Raw genomic sequence first — 21,282 nt, 5'->3', positions numbered from 1 at the left:
TTTAACCGGTATGCAAATGAGCTCTCCGCAGCAATGAGGGCGGGCCCCAGCGCTGAAAGGCTGATGAGCGCATCCCCATTGCTGCCCGAGAGCTCTTTCGTGCGCTGCCTCCTTGTTCTGCAGCAACTCCGCCTCTTCTGGCTTCTCTTGCTATTGTAGTTCTATAGAGGAGCATAGAGAGGCCACCCCAAAATGGCCGCCGGCAAGCTCCTGTATTGAACTGCAAGAGTGGCTACCCAAAAATGGCCGCCGCTCTTGCAGTTCAATACAGGAGCAGGCCGGCGGCCATTTTGGCCCGCCCTCATTGCTGCAGAGAGCTCATTTGCATACTGGTTAAAACCGGTATTTCTATGGAACGGCGCAGCGGAGACCACGTCTAAAGGTAGGAGACAAATAGCCTTTCTTAAGGCTATTCCGACGTGGTAATTAGAAAAAAAAAGTAGTTTAATGGTAGAATCCCTTTAAGGGCTCGTTCACATCTGCGCCCGGTCTCCGTTCTGCAGTTTTCCGTTTCCTGCATAAAACAGTACAGGAGACGGAAACCTGAGGCATCTTTCAAACCCATTCATTTGAATGGGTTTGAAAAGTGTCCGGCCGTGAGCGGCGGTGAGCATTTTATGCTCTCGCGGCAAAACCGTTTTTTTTTTAAACCGGACACAGAGTCGGACATGCAGTACTCTGTGTCCGATATAAGAAGAAGACGGAAACCTGATAAAGGAGTCCAGACGTTGGTGTGAACCCAGCGTTAATGGGTTTTGTCATAAACATATTTAAATTTGTAGACAATATAATGTAATGTAATGATAGATATAAATATTGAAAAATTTTGCAGAGTTTTATAGATTTCTCTAACTATCTTAGTGATGACAGTTTGTTAGCCAGTCTAGCTAGCCGGTCTGTTTGGCTGGTAGCCAATGTATACAACCATGAAAGCAGGAACTTTCTAGAGTCTGGGACTTGTCAGAATCCTAGCCATGAAGTCGTTATTGTGTATTCATGGTCATTTCTATTGACCACCGATCAAGACAACAGAATGTTGCCACTAAGATGGTTAAAAAAAATCTTTAAAATCTGCAAAATATGTAATTTTCTAATCTAATTTTAAAATTCTGGCTAATCCCATCCACACATTGAACACACTGCAGAAAGATATCTGCAGCGAACCTGCTGCAATTTTAAAAACCCTACATGTCAGTTACACGTATGGAAATGCCAGCATTTTCCCTGAAGCAGAAAGTCCGCAGAGGAAAACCCTGCAGACTTTCTGTGAAAAGCGCTGTGCAATGTGTTTCCACTGTGATTCTTCCTGCAGAACTTTGGCTGCAGCTCACTACGTGGGGCCTTAGCCTTAGGGGGCCTTCACATGGAGTAACGCCGGGCTCAATGTGTGCTTATTTTTACTGGCGTAGAAATGCGAGGGTAGCGTTTATGTCGCGTTTACGTGGCTTTTTTTACTATGAGCGCAAACGCTGCGTATATATGCTCATAGTAAAAAACGCTGCGTAAATGCGACATAAACGCTACCCTCACATTTCTACGTCAGTAAAAATAGACACACATTGAGCCTGGTGTTACTCTGTGCTGAGGCTCCTTGAACTAGCATATTGGTGCTGAAAATAACACCACCGATTGCTCTGGTGCTTGGTTAGAACTGGATTCGACCAGAATTTTCCAAAAGTTTCAGGTTCAGCCTGAAACCAAAACTTTAAGGGTTTGCCACCTGTGAAACACTGTTATTATTTGGGACCACCAGATGTCACCAGGATACCCAGGAGAGGTGTGGTAAGGTAAGTATAAGGGTCCATTCACACGGAGTAAGCACGCGCTCACTTTGTCCCAATACACGTGTAAAGAATACACGTGTAAAAATAAGACTCCCATTGACCTCAATGACATTTTTTACACGTGTATTCTGCCAAATTGAGAGCGCTTTTACTGTGTGAATGGACCCTAACAGTTATTTTTTTCTCACCTCCCCTGCGCCTCCATTTATTATCCTCTGGGTTAGGATTATAATAATAGCCCTTCAAGCCAGTCCAGCCCGAAACAAACCCGAAAGGCCAAACCCCAAGAATATCCATTGAGACAAAACTCATGAGGTGCAGACATCTCTGCTCAGGATTGATAGAAGCAAGAGAATAAAATACACCTGTTCCGAGCATTTTGAAGGATACTAAGATTTGGAGTTGGTCCTCATTAAAGGGGTTATCCAGTTTCTCACGATGATGGTGTATCCTTAGGATAGGTCATCAATATTAGATCTGCCAAGAGTCTGACACTTGGGACCCCACAGATCACCAGTATCGAGACAGCGCAGTCTGTGGCATTGTTTATATACTGCGAGCCGCACTGCTCACTCACCACACAAACTGTCGTGGCGAGTGTGGGTACTGCAGTGCTGTCCTATTGAAATCTAGGGGGCAGCGACGCCGTACCCATTCTTGTAGATACAGTTTATATGGTAAGAGAGGAGCATGGCTTGCAGTGTGTAAACAATGTCACAAACCGCACTGTTTCGGTGTCCCAGCTGAATATATAACCCCCTCATTCTCAAGGCTGTCTGTCAGTCCGCAGCAATTTCTGCTTCATCCTGATAATCCGTGAGCGAAACTATATTATTTGTTAACTTTTTTTTATTCATTCCTTGGTTCATTGATTTCTGTTCCTGACCTCATCTGACCAAGCTTGGATGTCACATATTAATAGAAGCAAAAGGTTATTGATATGAAGATGAATAATATGACTTTACATGAATATGTCTTCCAAAGACATTATCATCGTGTCATTTACAGATATTATCTACAAGTTGCAAATATCTCCAAACCAATAAATGGACAGCCTGAGGTTTGTGGAATCCTGAGCATAATCTACTTGATAGGCAAACCCTGTTTCCGCAGACTACCAATACGTTATGTTGCAGATAATAATTCATATCCATGTATTCATAATGGTTGCATTGACACCAATTCTGAAAAACAAAAACCAATAGAGCCTATGGCCACTCTTACTGACTCTTTAGTGGAAAGCATCTCAAGCACAAGAACCTGTAATCCCATTGACTTATTTCTCTTGGACTCACTTTCTGGTTTAAATAAAAAGGGTCTAAGTCTTCGATTGGCTCAGCAATAAGTTTCACAGGCATATCGCCATAGATAAACGGTAAGCTTTTGCCCGCTTCCAGGTCAGTGTTTGGTGTTGGTTTACTGTCTTCATCATCGTCTCTGTGGCTACTGTCCGGCTTTGGTGGCTTTTTCTTCTTCTCTTCGGCTATACGTTTTTCAATGGCAGCCAATGATTCACGGGTAAATGCTTTGAAGCTATCAGGGCCGGGTGGTGCCATAAGCGGAGCTGCCATCTTTTCATCCTGCAGCAACTTCTTTATTTATATAGCACCCAAGACAGACAAAACTCTGTAAGGAAAAAAAATAGAATTAAAAAAAAATCATAAATGAGAACAAAATTATTAATAATAACATATATTACCGTATATATGTTTATTGTAATAAGCTGAATATTACACAGTCGTAGGAAGGAACTTCATGCAAAGCTTCTGATAAAACGTAAGGCTAAACTAAAAATCCCTTAAAATATACGTGTATAAAACAACAACAAGAATGCTAATGAGAAAACATGGCAGAATATCTACACCCCATAGGTCTATAATGCCTGTTTGTATGATATATTACAGCAAGTCTTTTCTTCAGAATAAGCTATCTAGGTGGACCTAAAGTGCTAACCAAGAAAGAGAACCTATGAATAGTCTTCTAACAATGCCATTTTGTGCTGCCCCCCTATATGTGCGACTTTTTCGATTCAGTACACTAGACTAACTTCCATATTCTTGACAGATCTACACTATTTTGCCACTTGGTGTCTATTTTGTATTTGTGAGCATCTTAGGGGTGAAATCTGGCATGAATGATGCCAGAAATCTACCCCAGTTACGCTAGGTTCACACTAGCGCCTGGAGTCCGTTCCCAGCTTTCCATCTTCTGCATGCAGAAGACAGAAAGCTGTCAGACCGGGTCCGGCCGTGAGCGCCGGTGAGCGTTTTATGCTCTCCGCCACGAAACCGTTTTTTTAAATCGGACAAAGAGTACAGTATGTCCGACTCTGTGTCCGATTTTAAAAAAACGGTTTCGCGGCGGAGAGCATAAAATGCTCAGCGGCGCTCACGGCCAGACATCTTTCAAACCCATTCAAATGAATGGGTATGAAAGAGTCCTGCAGGTTTCCGTCTCCTGCTCAGTTTTGTGCAGGAAACGGAAACCTGCAGAACGGAGACCGGGCGCAGATGTGAACGAGACCTTATGAACTTTTCAAAAACTCCAACTGTGACAATTTGTCTTGCCTCTGGTGATTCAAAACTCACAATCCTCATAGGCAAATAACTGCTCACTTCTGTGATTGACAAGGCAACCCTAACCTATCTATCTGTAGGGCTGGGATGATATTCTGGGTTCTGGTGACAGGCTCTCTTTAATCTACATCATATGTTATAGGCAAGGGCCCATCCAGCCTAGTGTTCTAACAGCCCTTGTGTAGTCCTAATCTGATGGACTGTACATGGAGCCATTGAAATCATACATTTCTAGTTTTGTTTATCAAAATAACATTAGCACATGCCCTATTCTGATATGTTTTCTGGACCCGAAAAAGACACTTTAATCAATGAATTCCTCCAACTGTACTTCAAGCTTCTCGGTTCTGCATCAGCTCCTTTTTATCCTCAGTGGGTTGCAGAGGTACCATGGAGGACAAAAAAAATCATTCATCTAAATGTCTTATGCTAGGTTCACACTAGCGTTCACCTGTCCGTTCTGAGCTTTCCGTCTTCTGCATGCCAGAAGTCGGAAAGCTCAGACCGGGTCCGGCCGTGAGCGGCGGTGAGCGTTTTATGCTCTCCGCCACGAAACCGGATTTTTTAATCCAGACACAGAATACTGCATGTTCGACTCTGTGTCCGGATTATAAAACCCGGTTTCGCGGCGGAGAGCATAAAACGCTCACCGCCGCTCACGGATGGACAGCTTTCTTACCCATTCAAATGAATAGGTGAGAAAGGCTCCTGCAGGTTTTCGTCTCCTGCTCTGTTTTAGGCAGGAAACGGAAACCTGAACTACAGAGAGAACGCTGATGTGAACGAGCCCTTACAAAGGGATATTGCTGAGGGCCGCATGGTGGCTCGGTGGCTCAGTGGTTAGCCTTGCAGCGCTGTAGTCCTGGTGTTCAAATCCTGTCAAGGGCATAAAACAATCTGCAAGGAGTTTGTATGTTCTCCCCATGTTTGCATGGATTTCCATCCCATAGTCCAAAAAAGACATACTGATAGGGAAAAATGTACATTGTGATCTCTATGTGGGGCTCAAAATCTACATTTAAAAAAAATAATAAAAAAAAAAAAAGGGATATTGCTTATATGAGTGATAACAGCACAACAGAAGTGGGGGGGGACCCTAGTAGCCAAATAAAAGCAGGATTGTTGTATGTGAATCCTGTATATCAAGAGTTGGGTAATGTGGCTTAAAAGGTGCTTAAAACCTAAAACACAAGAGCATAAAATATTCCAATGGTGCTATTAATTTCTAAGCAATGTTGTAGACAAGAAAACAATATAAAACTATTTATACTTAATAGGGATCCAGGTGTAATTCAGCAATGCTGCAGTGTGCAATGCACTTCAATACCTTTTTTGTGGTTTACAGTCACATGAGTGAGTCGGGAAGGAATTTTTTCCCTGAAATGGGACAATTGGCATGAGCCTCATGTTTTTTTTGCCTTCCACTGGATCAACACTGTAGGGATTGTAGGGTTATAGGTTGGACTTGATGGACTAATGTCTTTACCCAACCTCATCTACTATGTAACTATATATATATATATATATATATATATATATATATATATATATATATATATATATATGTAACTATTTATAAGAGTAAATCTTGCAAGCAGGGCTCTCAGTCCCATTGTACGAATTGACTATTTCTTTGTAATGTATCTTTTTGTCTGTACTCGAACCCTAAAAATTGTACAGTGCTGTGGAATATGTTGGCGCTATATAAATAAAATATAATGTTATATTATGTTCAAGTCCAGGCGATGGTGACGATGGGCACAGCACAGAGAACTACATCCCTCGTTCTGTGCCTCTCTCACCACAGTTAGGGTGCATGCACACTGAGTAACGCCGGGCGTGTATGAGAGCCGTACACGCCGGCATTACAGCAGACTGCCGAACACTTCCATTCACTTCAATGGGAGCGCTCGTAACAGCGGCGTTTACGAGCGCTCCCATTGAAGTGAATGGGAAGTGTTCGGCAGCCCTGCTGTAACGCCGGCGTGTACGGCTCTCATACACGCCCGGCGTTCCGTAGTGTGCATGCACCCTTATATAGGAAATCTACAATGGTTCCTAAGTGGTGCAGACTTCTATTAAGGCGCATAATCATACATCTGATTTACGAATAAGCCTCGTGCCACTCAGGGAGCGGTGTAAGAAATTCGCTCCAATGTATTTACCTCAGTTTGCTGCAATTGAGTTTATGGCTACATTTATGTATTCACCAGGCCACCTGAACATGTATGTAAAAAGTATGCGGACCTATGCTGACTTATTGGTTTACATGTGTGTCAGAATCAATGTAAAGTCTGACCTGGCACTCTTTGTTCCTGGTGCTAGATTCATCTATAAGGTGAGTCTGTTACAGTGGGCCGATATTAATAAGTCTCCCCCTAAGTTTCTTCTCAGTGCCTTGAGGAAGGGGCTACAATAGCCGTGGATACTGATATTAATTCTGTGCATTGTAAGACCAGGAAGAGGAGGAGAAATGCATACTCCCTGATCTGAACCACAAAGTAAGGTCCACACCAGACTTGGCAGCTGTTATTAGATTAGGAAGACCATTAGAATATGATGTAATCCCTTTAGCTGTACCTTTGCATGGCGTACGCTTACAGTAAGCACACACCTTCAGCACAGAAACAAATGCATTAGAGAAGCCTCCATTTACTATCATAAGGCGCTAATGTGCATTAGGTGCTACTACTAAAACACAAAGAGGAGGAAATGCAGGGCGTCGATTCACAAGATCCGGTGAAAAAAAACTTAACAGTGATCACACTTCCCTATGTAAGATTAACCCAATATTTAACCAGACACATCCAGGGACACCGTGAGAATAAACTCCTCTATAATATATACCACATACAAAAAATATATATATACCGCAGTGCACATCTTATATAAAAGCAGCGGTTTATTAACTCCTTCCCTCCCTGTGCCGTGACACCTTGCTGCAAGGACCAGGATTGATAATTCTGATAAATCCTCACAAATTAACCCCATAGACGCTTATAGGAGGTTAAGGAAAAATTGTCAAAAGACAGAATCACCATAAAAATATTGTATTTATTAATAATTAATAATCAAATATAAAAAAACACCAAAATTGTAGTTCATATAAATATCAAAAATACTGGCTAAATGTAGGAGGACCAACACACCACAAAATCCGGTGAGTGGCAGGCAACAATAAACAGTAAAATATAAACATGCAGAAGTGTAACAAAGTGTATAAAACAATAATATTATAATAATGTGTCAGCTAGCTGAAAAGTATATGCACAAACAATATAGTAGCAATACCCCTAAATAGAGATAGAACTCAGTGTAGGTGCATAAGGGAATACACACATGTAGCCATATACACAAGTGGAAGCATGGTAGCTAAATAATGAAGTGAGTGCAAGGCTGAAAAGACATTACAAGTGAGGCATGACACAAAGATTAACAAATGAACAACTTTGAACACAATATATTGCAAAAATAATAATGAATATGCCTACCGTTTCGAATAGCACGCTCCCATAGAAATGAATGGGTGTAGCCGACACGCGGGGAGTTAAGCGACCGGCAAAGTCTGCGTGCCGGCTGCTTCCATTCCTTTCTATGGGAGCGTGCTATTCGAAACGGCTGTTTCAAATAGTGTTTGCTCATCTCTAGAGTATACGTGTCTGAATGCATGGCATGTTACTCCGTGGGAACGGAGCCTAAATCAGAAGAATGCTTCCGTCTTGTTTTTTACATAGGGATTTACACAGATGGACAACAAACGGAGGGGGCTCAGTCTGTATCTGTCATTTAAGGTCCATTGATCTAATCGTGTATGGCCTTAGCCTTAAGGCTTAAGCCCCATATTACAGAAATACTTAATTTTTGTTGCAGATTTTGCTGCGGTTTTTTGAGCCGAAATCAGGAGTGTATTTAACAAAAGAGAAACATCTAAGCACTTCCTTTATACCTTTATATTTTCCATTCCTTTTCCATAACATGGGCCTCAGCCTAATGCATTATGTCTATCAATACAAACCTACAAGCCAAACAATGTGAAGTATGGAAGCTTCGCCAAAACATATAGTAGTGGTTTTAGGGCTGATTGACTTTGAATATGCCATTGCCATGAATTTTATGGACAATATGGATATAGGAAATTGCTTTTTCTATTATTCGTTTATTTTTTTTCATTGGGTTACCTGTACACATAAAAACAAAGTCAGGTACATATCAGAGATAATATTACATTGTCACAGAAATTCTATAAGATCTGTTATTAAATGACCATTGGCTTGTTATACAATAAATGATAATGATTGCGTCCTGCCCGGCAATGAAGGAGTTAAGAGATTAATAAATTATTTATCCACTTAAGCTTTACAGGAAATGGGCCTCGATTTATGAAACCATTTTATGAACAGCAGCTTTCACATTGTTTTAGCTGTGCCAAGACTCCTGTAAGATCATCAAGGCTGAGCAATGTGATAACCACACAACACACACATTGCCCTGCTCATATCCAAGAACTTACAGGATAAAGATATGCTGTACCGTGCAAAAAAGTTAGACGTGCGGAAAAAATTCTACAAAGTAAGAAAGATAGAAGGGTTATTAGTTTATTTTTGTCCATTAACAAAATGAAGTGAGTGAACAAAAGAGAAGTCTAAATCCCATCAATATTTTGTGTGACCGCTCTTTGGAGGAGGAGTCAAGTCGTGTATGTGATGATATGGCAGAATCCTGATCTCAACATCATTCAGTCTGTCTGGGATCTGAACAAGCCTAAATCGACAGAAGATCTGTGCTTAGTTCTCCAAGATGTCTGAATCAACCTCTGCGCCGAGTTCCTTGAAGTACAGTCTGCAAGTGTACCTAGAAGAATTGATGGAAGGCAAAGAGTGGTCACTCCACATATTGATTTAGATTTCTCTTTTGTTCGTTCACTTTGCATTTTGTTAATTGACAATAATTAATTATTAAAACTTCTGTTTACGAAAGCATTCTTACTTTGCAGCATTTTCTTCACACCTGCCCAAAACTTTTGCACAATACTGTACATATTCATGTGTTGCATCTGAAATTTCCCCAAGGTGGGACTATTAAAGGATTATCTTATCTTATCTTATCTACAGTATATGCACTGCAGTTGAAAATCTTACAAGTGGCCTAAAAGCTACAATGAATAAATTTCCAAAATGTCTCTATCAGAGCAATCAGTTTTTAGGTGATGGCTTAAACTCCCTTGCACATCAGGCCAGAAATTGACATGTTGGTGTCAGATCTCCATATAAAGCAGATAGACACTATGGCAGTGGCTAAAGCTAGCGGAAGCAGTTCACTGCCAAGCCCTATCCCACTACCACTGCCAAGCCCTATCCCACTACCACTGCCAAACCCTATCCCACCACCACTGCCAAACCCTATCCCACCACCACTGCCAAGCCCTATCCCACCACCACTGCCAAGCCCTATCCCACCACCACTGCCAAGCCCTATCCCACCACCACTGCCAAACCCTATCCCACCACCACTGCCAAGTCCTATCCCACCACCACTGCCAAGTCCTATCCCACCACCACTGCCAAGCCCTATCCCACCACCACTGCCAAGTCCTATCCCACCACCACTGCCAAGTCCTATCCCACCACCACTGCCAAGCCCTATCCCACCACCACTGCCAAACCCTATCCCACCACCACTGCCAAACCCTATCCCACCACCACTGCCAAATCCTATCCCACCACCACTGCCAAGCCCTATCCCACCACCACTGCCAAATCCTATCCCACCACCACTGCCAAGCCCTATCCCACCACCACTGCTAAGCCCTTCCCACCACCACTGCCAAGCCCTATCCCACCACCACGGCCAGGCCTAATCCCACCGCCAATGCTGAATAACTAAAAAGAGATGTCATAAAACTAGAGGAGAATGGTAAACAGAAATAATAGGTGATAAGTACGTCCATCAAAGGAAAATCAAGAATGGGAAATGTATAGATGGGTGTAAGGTCTGTGCTAAAAAAAAAAGCCAGTCAAACACGGTTTTGTGGTTAACAACATGTTCAGCAACAAGAACCAGGCAATAATCTGAAAATGTTCGGCCAGAGTCGCATAGTGTAGCAGGAATCTGATAGTATTATCCGAATGTCTATTGTTTATCCAGGCAATAATTCAAAGTCATTTGGTTTGCATTAGAAAAGACTGTATGGAAACCTTGGACCCTTTTGTTCGTACATGGTCCCAATTATTTAGTCAAAATCTTAGATCATCAGATAATCCACTAGGACATTGTGTAGAGAGTAGTAGATAAAATGTGGAACCTCCTATGCTTACCAGGGTCGTTTAAATGCATTGGGGGTCCCTGTACAAATTTTTTGAAAGTGGGCACCCAATCCCCTCCCCAAAATTTAATTTCCTCTGCCCCCTCAAAGACCAATGTTACATGAAAAAAAAAAATACTCTCCAAACCAAGCTCCCATGGACCTGCAGGCTCTGGCTGTAATGTCTGTCATCAGCCAAAGGAAATATTAGACTGTACCGCTAGAACCAAGGTGGCCAAGGGGCCCCCGCAACCATAGGGCCCGATGCAGCTGCCACATTGGTCCTAAAGCGACCCAGATTGTGACTGGTGGATTCTGTGTGTTATCTACACATACATGCTATCTGTGTTCATCAGTGTGCTGATAGGTGAGAGGGTTGCTGAAAAAGAAATCTCCTACAGAAGGCAGGAAGTATTTTTAAAAGCCCCATATGTTTAACATAAATTTCTTAAAAAATATAGGTCTTTTTCTGGTGACACTTTAAACAGTATATGTCTCAGAATGGTTTAAACAGTAAGAAGTAAAGAAGCGGTACTCATCTCCAAACCCCCTGCCTCTCCCATTCCAATGCTTATTGGGTCCCTGTTGGTCTTTACTTTCTGGACCTGTCTAAGGAAATGTCTACTCAGCTAACCACTGACTAAGGCTGCGGCTAATGATTGGCTAAGTGGACATTTCTTGTGTGTCAAGAGAGTCCAAGAAGATGAGACCAGGCAGCATCAGAAAAGAAGTAGAGATGGGGGGGGGGGATAATTATGGTCTTTTTTTTACCAGATTCTTACCCATATATTTAAAAAAACCTTTCTCTCCCAGAAAGCCCCTTTGTTGTACTCTAGATGGTCAAAAACTGTAAGGGTCAAGAGATTTTCAATTCACGACCACTCAAAAAAACACCAGGCTACTTTATACTGATTATTCGTTAAAACTTATTATGCCACCTGACGGAAACTCTCCAGACTACAGCAATTCATTGAAAGTGTATTCTATTCTATGGCGGCAATTGCTCATATCCCATTTTACAAATATGGCTGATTTGGGGATTGGAGAGATGAAAAATATAGCTGCCCTTTCACCTGTGTAGTACGACCAGCGCCGCACCTCCCATGAGGCGACCTGAAGCGACCGCTTCAAGCAGCGCTATGCCAGGGCCTGGGGAAGGCGGCATTTTTGCTGACCTAAGCCAGTCCAGGACAAGCTATCCTGGACTGGCTTAGTGTCACCGTGTCTGCAGCCCGACACGGGAAGTGAGCGGTGTATTGGGGCGGCCCTGCTGGACGCAGCGCTGCTCCAGCAGCCGCCCCTCACACTCAGACAGAGAGCAGGTCCTCTCCCTGCCTGCTCTCTGCCTGCGAACGCCGCTTGCTCCGCTCGGCCAGGCCTCCTTTCCGCTCGACCCCGCTGACGCCGCTTCAGGCGGCAGAAAGCCCAGGTTCACCCCTGAGTACGACGGCTAGTTTCACATCTGTGTTAGGGTTTCCGTTCAGGAAGTCTGCTTGGGGACCCCCCCAAAATGGAAACCTAATCTGCATATAAAAGCGGTTACCTTACAGAATCCGCAGACCCCATAGATTATAATGAGGTCTGTGTGGTTTCCGTGCAAAAAATGTAGAGAAAAGTGCTTTTCTCTCCACATTTTTCATGCAGAGAGGGGAACGGAATGGCCTGAACGCAGATGTGAACCGAGCCTTAATAAAAATATACAAAGATATTGATATGTTTCTACCATATAATTATACCATACAAACATTAAGGAGGAGATATAATATACCAGCCATGCTAGTATGAGACAGAGGTGCGATGCAATGTCATTGTCCCAGAGTGAATGGTGTTACTCAAGATTAATTTGTACTGCAATGCAATAGTGGCAATGCATTCCACGAAGGACATGACACTAGTGTAAAGCCGCAGGGACCTCCTCTGGAATACACTATTATTAGTACAATGCATGACATGAAAATGGAGGAAAGTATTTCTGCTGAGAAGGCAAATTTGTAGCAAGGCTTCCATGTAGGTAGGAAGAGAATCAGTGATGATTAATGAGTTAAGGACAGCGCTGGAATGACTAGCGTTGCCCCCGCTATAATTTACAGCTAATAGCTCCAAAATAATCCACGTGGGACTTTTAAATACAAAAAAATGAAAAACTGTAAGATAAATGTCATCTACAAAAGTTAGAGGGCGAGTGCGTCCTTGTTCTAACATTCTACAGCCTTTAGGTCAAGACAGAATTTAAGAAAGCTGTACATTATATTAGGCCTAATGCACACAGGACATAAGGGGAGGTTTACTGAAAAAAATGTGCACCATATGCCTTGCACCGAATTTATTTTGTGTTCCAGATTAAGGCCCCACCGCTGTGGAAAAGACCGCATCGCATTTTTTTCCTGCTGCATTTTTCACAAAGATTTTCTCTGCGGATTTTCTGCTTCTATTACATTTAAATGGAAAATGCCTGCGTTTCTGCAGGTATATTTGACATGTTGTGATTTGCAAAAACGCTTCCATTTTTCTAAATCACAGAATTTCCACTGCAGGTTTTTTTCACCAGAATCTCCATCTACTTTGCAGGTAATGTCAAATGCAGCATTTTTTACATATACCTGTAAATATATGAACAGATACAACTAGTCTTCCCACAAGCAGGGTGGAGGCATCATAGAGTGGGCAGTGTGTGCCTACAAGGGACCCTACTGCTCTTTCACAGGGAAACCGAACCTAACATTTGGAATGTTCTATGAACTATCCCTCAGCTGAAAGGCCACCCATTTAAGAGCCTGTGAAAACTTTATCCTGTGGGGGGGGTCCACAATCTTTATTTAACCATGCACCTAGTGGCGAAATTACTGCCATGGCAGCCCTGTTTCCCTACAGCCCTCAAGGCCAAAGGGAGAAGCAGAGGTGGCCGCGGGCAGGCTCGGGGATTGGTAAGCAGGCCTGTGACACTTACTGTTTTGTTCACACAGAATAGGTTCAAAATGGACCTGCTATTATTATAAGCTGGGGTCTCTTTAGACTGCAAAGCAAAATGACCTGAGGTCCAGGGCAGGTGAGTAAAAATAACAAACAGTGTTACTCACCTCTAATGTGCTCCAGCATAGGTCTTCAGGCCTCCTGAATAATGTCAGTGGCCTCTGACTGGGCCTCGGAGGTCACACTGTTGTGATGGCACATAATGACACCAGCATACCCATGACACCAGCATACAAATGAATGAGAATGAGCAGCACTACCAAGCACAGACACTATATAACATAGGGAGCTGTGCTTGGTAAGCAGTGATGAGGTCCAATGATTGTCCAACACCCGCACCCCCTTCAAACAGCTCATCAGTGTGGGTGCTGGTTGTGGGACCCCCTTTAATCTTATATCGATGAATTATTGTAGGGTTATCTCATCAATATCATAATGCCACAAAACCCCTTTTAAAAAGCGACTTAATTAAAGATGCCATGTACTATGAGTGCTATATATGGCTCCATACAAAGCAGAGCTGCCATATTGTCATGGCTGTGCATCCCTCTATAGACGACTATATGATTCATTCAGGTTCATGTCTGCATCATGATTTACAAGTATACTGCAAACCATGACATAGTAACAATTGAATTGCAGAAACCCTAAAACATATAACTGTGGACCATCGCTAAATAAAGATAAAAGTAAGAAAATGTAAGGCCGCGTAGACAAAATGCCAAAGGCTTGTTCCTCCTCCAGCTCATTAGTATTGCCCCTTGCGTGCCATGTTTGCTGCAGGATGAGGAGGAAGTAGTCATGTTAAAATTCATGGGATCTGTGATTAAAAGAAAAGTGAATGCACCAACGATAGACTACATGAGCGGCATGGATCAGGATAATGGGAGGAATCCACAGCCATCAATCTGACTGACACCAGTTAGGACAAAGCGGAGAGATCAAAGAAAGCCAGGCTGCCAGCAAAACTACCATGTCTATAGGGGACTGTGTGTCCTTATTATACTCATTAACCCTACCTTCTTCTGTCGGGCAAAGGTCCTTGTCCACGTTGGTTTATGATAGTACTACATATGCGGAGGCACATGAAGGGTACTAATATATATGGCCTATTTGTTGTAGAAATACTTGTGTCGGTTCCTGATATATAAATGGGGTTTGCAAAAATATATGCACACGCTGCAGAAATAATCTCATTTATATTTGGAAGAGATTTTCAGTCAAAATGTCCCCACTCAAGATAGGCCTTGTACCACTATCTTTATGTGTTTTTCTCTATGTTTCATACTTTTGGAGCATTGAACTATTAAAAATGTCCGTTGAGTATTGTATGGTTTGTTGATAATGATGACTTCGACTCTCAGACCCCATACAGATCAGCTACGCATCTGCTGCTGTAACCATGAGTGCTAGTTATCGGTCACTAATAGGTCATCAGTATAAAAAATCCATTTGGGACCAGACAATTTTTTTTACAACAAAATTTAAAATATCTGCACGGTCTTGGTGAACAGTCGGTTCTTAGATGTACAAGCCTTCATATATGGTGTCCTACCAGATTTTCTGCTACTAATAGCCCTTTTATGGCTGCCTCTGAGGCAGGAGCATGTAAAATACAGAGCAGTCTTCTCCTCTTCCCCCCACATCCATTATTGCTATCCACCCTATTATTACTATTACTTGTTTTTTTACATGTAAATCTGCAGAAGTTGCAGAGATTGTGAAGACAGTCCTGCCTCTCCCCCTCCACTCACTTCTGAAGATAGTCCTGCCTCTCCCCCTCTACTCACTTCTGAAGACAGTCCTGCCTCTCCCACTCCACTCACTTCTTAAGATAGTCCTGCCTCTCACCCTCCACTCACTTCTGAAGACAGTTCTGCCTCTCCCCCCTGCACTCACTTCTGAAGACAGTCCTGCCTCTCACCCTCCACTCACTTCTGAAGACAGTCCTGCCTCTCCCCCCTGCACTCACTTCTGAAGATAGTCCTGCCTCTCCCCCTCCACTCACTTCTGAAGACAGTCCTGCCTCTCCTCCTCCACTCACTTCTGAAGACAGTCCTGCCTCTCCCCCCTGCACTCACTTCTGAAGATAGTCCTGCCTCTCCCCCTCCACTCACTTCTGAAGACAGTCCTGCCTCTCCTCCTCCACTCACTTCTGAAGACAGTCCTGCCTCTCCCCCTGCACTCACTTCTGAAGACAGTCCTGCCTCTCACCCTCCACTCACTTCTCAAGACAGTCCTGCCTCTCCCCCCTGCACTCACTTCTGAAGACAGTCCTGCCTCTCACCCTCCACTCACTTCTGAAGACAGTCCTGCCTCTCCCCCCTGCACTCACTTCTGAAGACAGTCCTGCCTCTCCCACTCCACTCACTTCTGAAGACAGTCCTGCCTCTCCCCCCTGCACTCACTTCTGAAGACAGTCCTGCCTCTCCCCCCTGCACTCACTTCTGAAGACAGTCCTGCCTCTCCCACTCCACTCACTTCTGAAGACAGTCCTGCCTCTCCCACTCCACTCACTTCTGAAGACAGTCCTGCCTCTCCCCCCTGCACTCACTTCTGAAGACAGTCCTGCCTCTCACCCTCCACTCACTTCTGAAGACAGTCCTGCCTCTCCCCCCTGCACTCACTTCTGAAGGCAGTCCTGCCTCTTCCCCTCCACTCACTTCTGAAGACAGTCCTGCCTCTCCCCCTCCACTTACTGTGTTCCTATCTTGAGCCTGCTGGTTTCTAAAGACAGGACTTCCCTAGTAACAGGACCAGACAATTAGAAAGAAGAAAGACATCTAGTGACAGAAATTGAGAGAATTTTCAGGCAGAATACATTACTGGTGCATCACTTTTTAGTCCAGAATAAGAGGGAGTTCACATGGAGTAACGTGCTGCGTGATGTGGCACGTATACGGCGTTTGAGACTTTGAGCGCCGTATACGCTCCGATTGATTTCAATGGGAGCCGGGATCGTATATGCTGCGTTATTTTGCGGCCGTGATTTTTGCTCAAAGTCTCACACGCCGTATACGTGCCACATCACACAGCACGTTACTCCATGTGAACTCCCCCTAACTTGTATAAGAAGTTAGTGACTATTAAAACTAACAATTGGCTACCACTTTTTATCTACAGAAAATTCCGTTAAAAAACCATGAAATTTGCTGCTGTTGGTTCCCCCTGCACCAGAAGAAAAGAACAGGTTTGCAAGTTTATAATGCCAATAAATTTAAAGCTGAATGGTCATGTCTATCTCAGACAAAGCTATCCGCAGTGAGGTTTTTACTACTGTGTATGAACATCCATTTCAAAATATTCAGAAAAGTGGAAATAAAAAATTATCCTTCAATCTAAATATGTCAAGAAAATGTTATAGAATTGAGACCAGATTAATCTCATGTCTGTGTGCTGGTAGAGAGGACTTTGGTGCCTGAAGTCCTATCATCTTTCTCAGGCAGAGAGGTTTCACATTAATCTGTGTTAAGTGCATTGGCCCAGCTCCATTTCTGCATTTAAGGTTAGCCAGTTCATTTATATTTAAAGCCTGAGGATCACAATGTCCATACTTTCATTACATATTGGTGAAGTAAGATGAGAAATCCCTGTATTCTTTCCAGCATGAAACTTATGGAAATATGGACTATGCCTAAGTGTGGTGATCCATATCATATACAGTATCCTAGCTGTTATATAGAGAGAGAAGTAATAGAAGCATAACCTGAATCTTCTGGGCAAAATCTGTATTGGGGCCCCTGTCTACCATGTGCCATTTAGAATAGTGTTATATTTTATGAGGCAAAGGCACCTTAAGGCTGAGGCCCCACACTGCGGAAACGCAGCTTCTTTGGTTGCAGATTTTGCTGAGGTTTTTTGAGCCAAAGCCAGGAGTGGATGAGCAGAAGGTAGAATTATAAGAACTTCCTATATAATTCCCATTCCTTTTGTAGCCATTCTTGGCTTTGGCTGAAAAAAACGCAGCAAAATCTGCAACAAAAAAAGCTGCGTTTCTGCAACGTGGGGCCTCAGCCTAAAGGCCTGCTTTGTCCACAATAGCTATGCCCCTGGGTCTAAAATGAAATATGCTGAAGTAAGATATACCAAACATATTAAGCAGACCATACCGCCTAATAAATTTAGTAGTGCGGTTTTGGCTATCCATACACCAAAAAATAAAAAATGTACCGCACTTGGTGTAGAATCGTGCTATAACTTGTGCAAGTTTCTCGCATAAATTATGGTAAATTTGTCAGGCTGTATGAGACTATGAGACCCTACAACCTCACATTAAACACTGCCTACTTTTCTTTTTGCTTTTAAAAAATAGAAAAGCATAAAAGAGCAAAAATTCCAGGATTCACAAACAGAAAACTGTCAGAAAACCCTTCACAGATTCTATCCAAAGTTGTAGCATTACTTTAAAATGCAGCATGTTCTAGGTATGGTAAGTTTTTACCAAAGGTTTTTCTTTAAGGTCGAGGCCTTAACAAAGTATTTTACATTACCTGCAAAGTGAATGAGATTCTGGCTAATCCCATCCAAACATAGCAGAAAAAAATCTGTAGCAGCAAATCTGCGTTTTCAAAACCATTTACATTTTTGAAAACCGCAGTATGTCATTTATACCTGCGGAAACGCTGGCGTTTTCTGTATAGGTATATTAGGGACAGAAAGTCTGCAGAGGAAACTCTGAAATCATAATGAAAAACATTACGGAAAAAACATGATGCGTTTTTTTCTGCAACTTTTTTTGCTATGCTGTGCTGCATGAGGCCTTATGCCTCGTTCACATCTGCGTTTGGTAATCCGTATGGGGAGTCCGCATGGGAACCCCCCCAACGAAATACCAAACAAACTGGCAAGCAGTGTGCAGTGAAAGTACACGGACCTCATAGACTACAATGGGGTCTGTGTGCTCTCCACGCGGTGTCCGCATGGAACATGCAGACAGAAAAGTACTTCATGATCTACTTTCATGTACGCATGATTCATGCGGGCAGCACACGGAAAGCACACGGACCCCATTACAGTCTATAAGGTCCGTGTGCTTTCACTGCACACCGCTTGCGGGTGTGTTTGGTAGTCGATTCGGGGGGTTTCCATGCGGACTCCCTGAATGGAATACCGAACGCAGATGTGAATGAGGCATTAGCCTAAGGCTACTTTCACAATACATTCTTTAATATCTGGCAGGGAGTCAGTCTGTAAAGCGCTGTACAAGTTCTATACAAGGAAAATTTACTGTTTTATCCGCATTAGTTTAAAAAAAATGGGGGAAAGAACAGTGTAGACAAAGCTTTCCTATTCAGTTAAAAACATAGACAGTAATGAAAAATATAAAATATTTGCACTTTTTGGATACATTTTTTCGATACCTGTCTATATGTTAAACATATTAATTTTCACAGTGTTTGCTTTCACAGCAATTTAAAAAATTGCTTTGAAAGTATGTTGGACTTGAAAAAAGCCAAAAAAAAATGAAGGTTACAAATGAACAAAGAGATGCCACAAAAACATCTTACATTAGGCTAGTTTCACACTAACTTTTTACTGTCCATTGGAAAGAGCGCTATCAGGGGTCCGTCCTCCTGTCCGCGGTCAGGCTGTATAATCAACATCAGGCTAAGCGAAGATCACTCTGCACAGAGAACTAAAGTCTCGTTTTGATTTTTTTAGCGATGACTCCTAGTGTTGTTCTCCTATATGCTATTCTGAATTTATGTCTGTCTCCTTCTGTAATATATTACTGTTTATTATCCTCTATCCGTATTATCATGCTGCTGTAACACACTGAAATTTCCCCATGGTGGGACTAGTAAAGGACTATCTTATCTTATCTTTATCCATAAACAGATTAGAATAATGAACAAACTGCTGGAATGATGGACAGAATGTGAACACTTTGGAGTCCTTAACTAGACTTTATTCACATGTCTGAGATATGTTTCAGTGACTTGCAGCAGTGACCGTGTGCCTAAACCAGGAGAAAGACACAGAGGTATATATATATATATATATATATATATATATATATATATATATATATATATATATATATATCCTATTAATATTATAAATGTGAAAGTTTGTGGGTTTGTGAGTTTGGATGTTTGTTCCTCAATCACGGAAAAACCGCTCCACCGATTTGGCTGAAATTTTCCACAAACATAGTTAATACACCCGATTGCGCAATAGGCTACTTTTCGTCACAATAGCGCACATACATTTGTGCCAGGACCCCCACAAAACCCAAACTCACACCACCATCTCTGAAATCTCACACACTTTGGACCATAGCAAGCCACAAAATTCATATTACCCTCTACAGCCTCGCCCCTAACCCCACACAATCACATATACATATACTTTACCACTTTGCCCCTCACCTTACCGATACTCCAGGAGGCGCTCTTTAACGCTCCGGAGCAGCCATGTTTGCCGACCCCCACCGCTCTGACAATCCGTGACACCGCCCACCCATGTCAATACCCCTAGGCGGTCTAATAAATGCAAAAAAAAAAAGTTTACAAAAAGTAAAAAAAATATAAAAAATTTTTTAAAAAAAGGATTAAAAATTCAAATCACCCCCTTTCCCTAGAACACATATAAAAGTAGTTAAATACTGTGAAACACATACACGTTAGGTATCCCAACGTCCGAAATCGCCCGCTCTACAAATCTATACAAATATTTCTCCTGTTCGGTAAACGCCGTAGCGGGAAAAATGGTCAAAAGTGCCAAACCGCCATTTTTTCACTGTTTTGATTCTGATAAAAAATTGAATAAAAAGTGATCAAAGCAATAACATTTCCCGAAAATGGTAGAACTACAAAGTACACCCGGTCCCACAAATAAAGACGCCCTATACATCCCCGTACACGCACGTATAAAAAAGTTACGGCTGTCAGAATATGGCGACTTTTCAAAAAATAATTTTTTAACACAGTTTGGGATTTTTTTAAGGGGTCAAAATGTAAATAAAACCATATAAATTTGGTATCCCCGGAGTCGTAACGAAACACAGAATACAGGGGACAGGTCATTTTGGTTGCACAGTGAACGCCGTAAAACCAAAGCCCGTAAGAAAGTCGCAGAACTGCATTTTTTCTTCAAATCCACCCCATTCTGAATTTTTTCCCTGTTTCCCAGTACATTATATAGAATAAATAATGGTGGCATCATGAAGAAAATTTGTCCCAGGAAAAATTAAGACCTCATATGACTCTGGGAGCGGAGAAATAAAAAAGTTATGGGGTTTAGAAGGAGGGGAGTCAAAAACGAAAATCAAAAAATGCCATCGGCGGGAAAGGGTTAACTTCAAATACTTCTGTCCCAAAGTCACTATGTAAAGTTTCTCACAACACCGTATATATAGCAGCTCAAATACAAAGTAACTTCAACACAAAAGTCTCACGTATTCTCTGAATTACAGAATCAACAAGATACAAACTTACATTTCATATCCCATACCTTATACACAGTACGAAAACCTTACCCGCACCTGTATATACCCACTTCTACAATCACCGCAGATGAAGTCGCGGGTAACAGCTAGTATATATATATATATATATATATATATATATATATATATATATATATATATATATATATATATCCTATCCTACTATCCTATCCTACTAATCCTACTTCCTACTAATCCTAT

At 42.3% G+C, this 21,282-nt stretch overlaps 1 protein-coding gene across 1 annotated transcript in view; it reads right to left on the bottom strand.

Moving 5' to 3' along the window:
- Positions 1–21,282, bottom strand: part of SCN8A (sodium voltage-gated channel alpha subunit 8) — a 124,099-nt gene that overhangs the window by 83,900 nt on the left and 18,917 nt on the right. Inside the window, exon 2 of the mRNA XM_075265874.1 lies at positions 3,080–3,410. Coding sequence (XP_075121975.1) covers positions 3,080–3,355 — 276 coding nt within the window. The 5' untranslated portion in view covers positions 3,356–3,410. The remainder of the gene's footprint in view (positions 1–3,079; positions 3,411–21,282) is intronic.

Source organism: Leptodactylus fuscus, chromosome 2 (genome assembly GCF_031893055.1).
Source record: "Leptodactylus fuscus isolate aLepFus1 chromosome 2, aLepFus1.hap2, whole genome shotgun sequence".
NCBI lineage: Eukaryota > Metazoa > Chordata > Amphibia > Anura > Leptodactylidae > Leptodactylus > Leptodactylus fuscus.
Note: the sequence above shows the minus strand (reverse complement) of the source record. Positions and strands in the feature narration are given on the sequence as shown.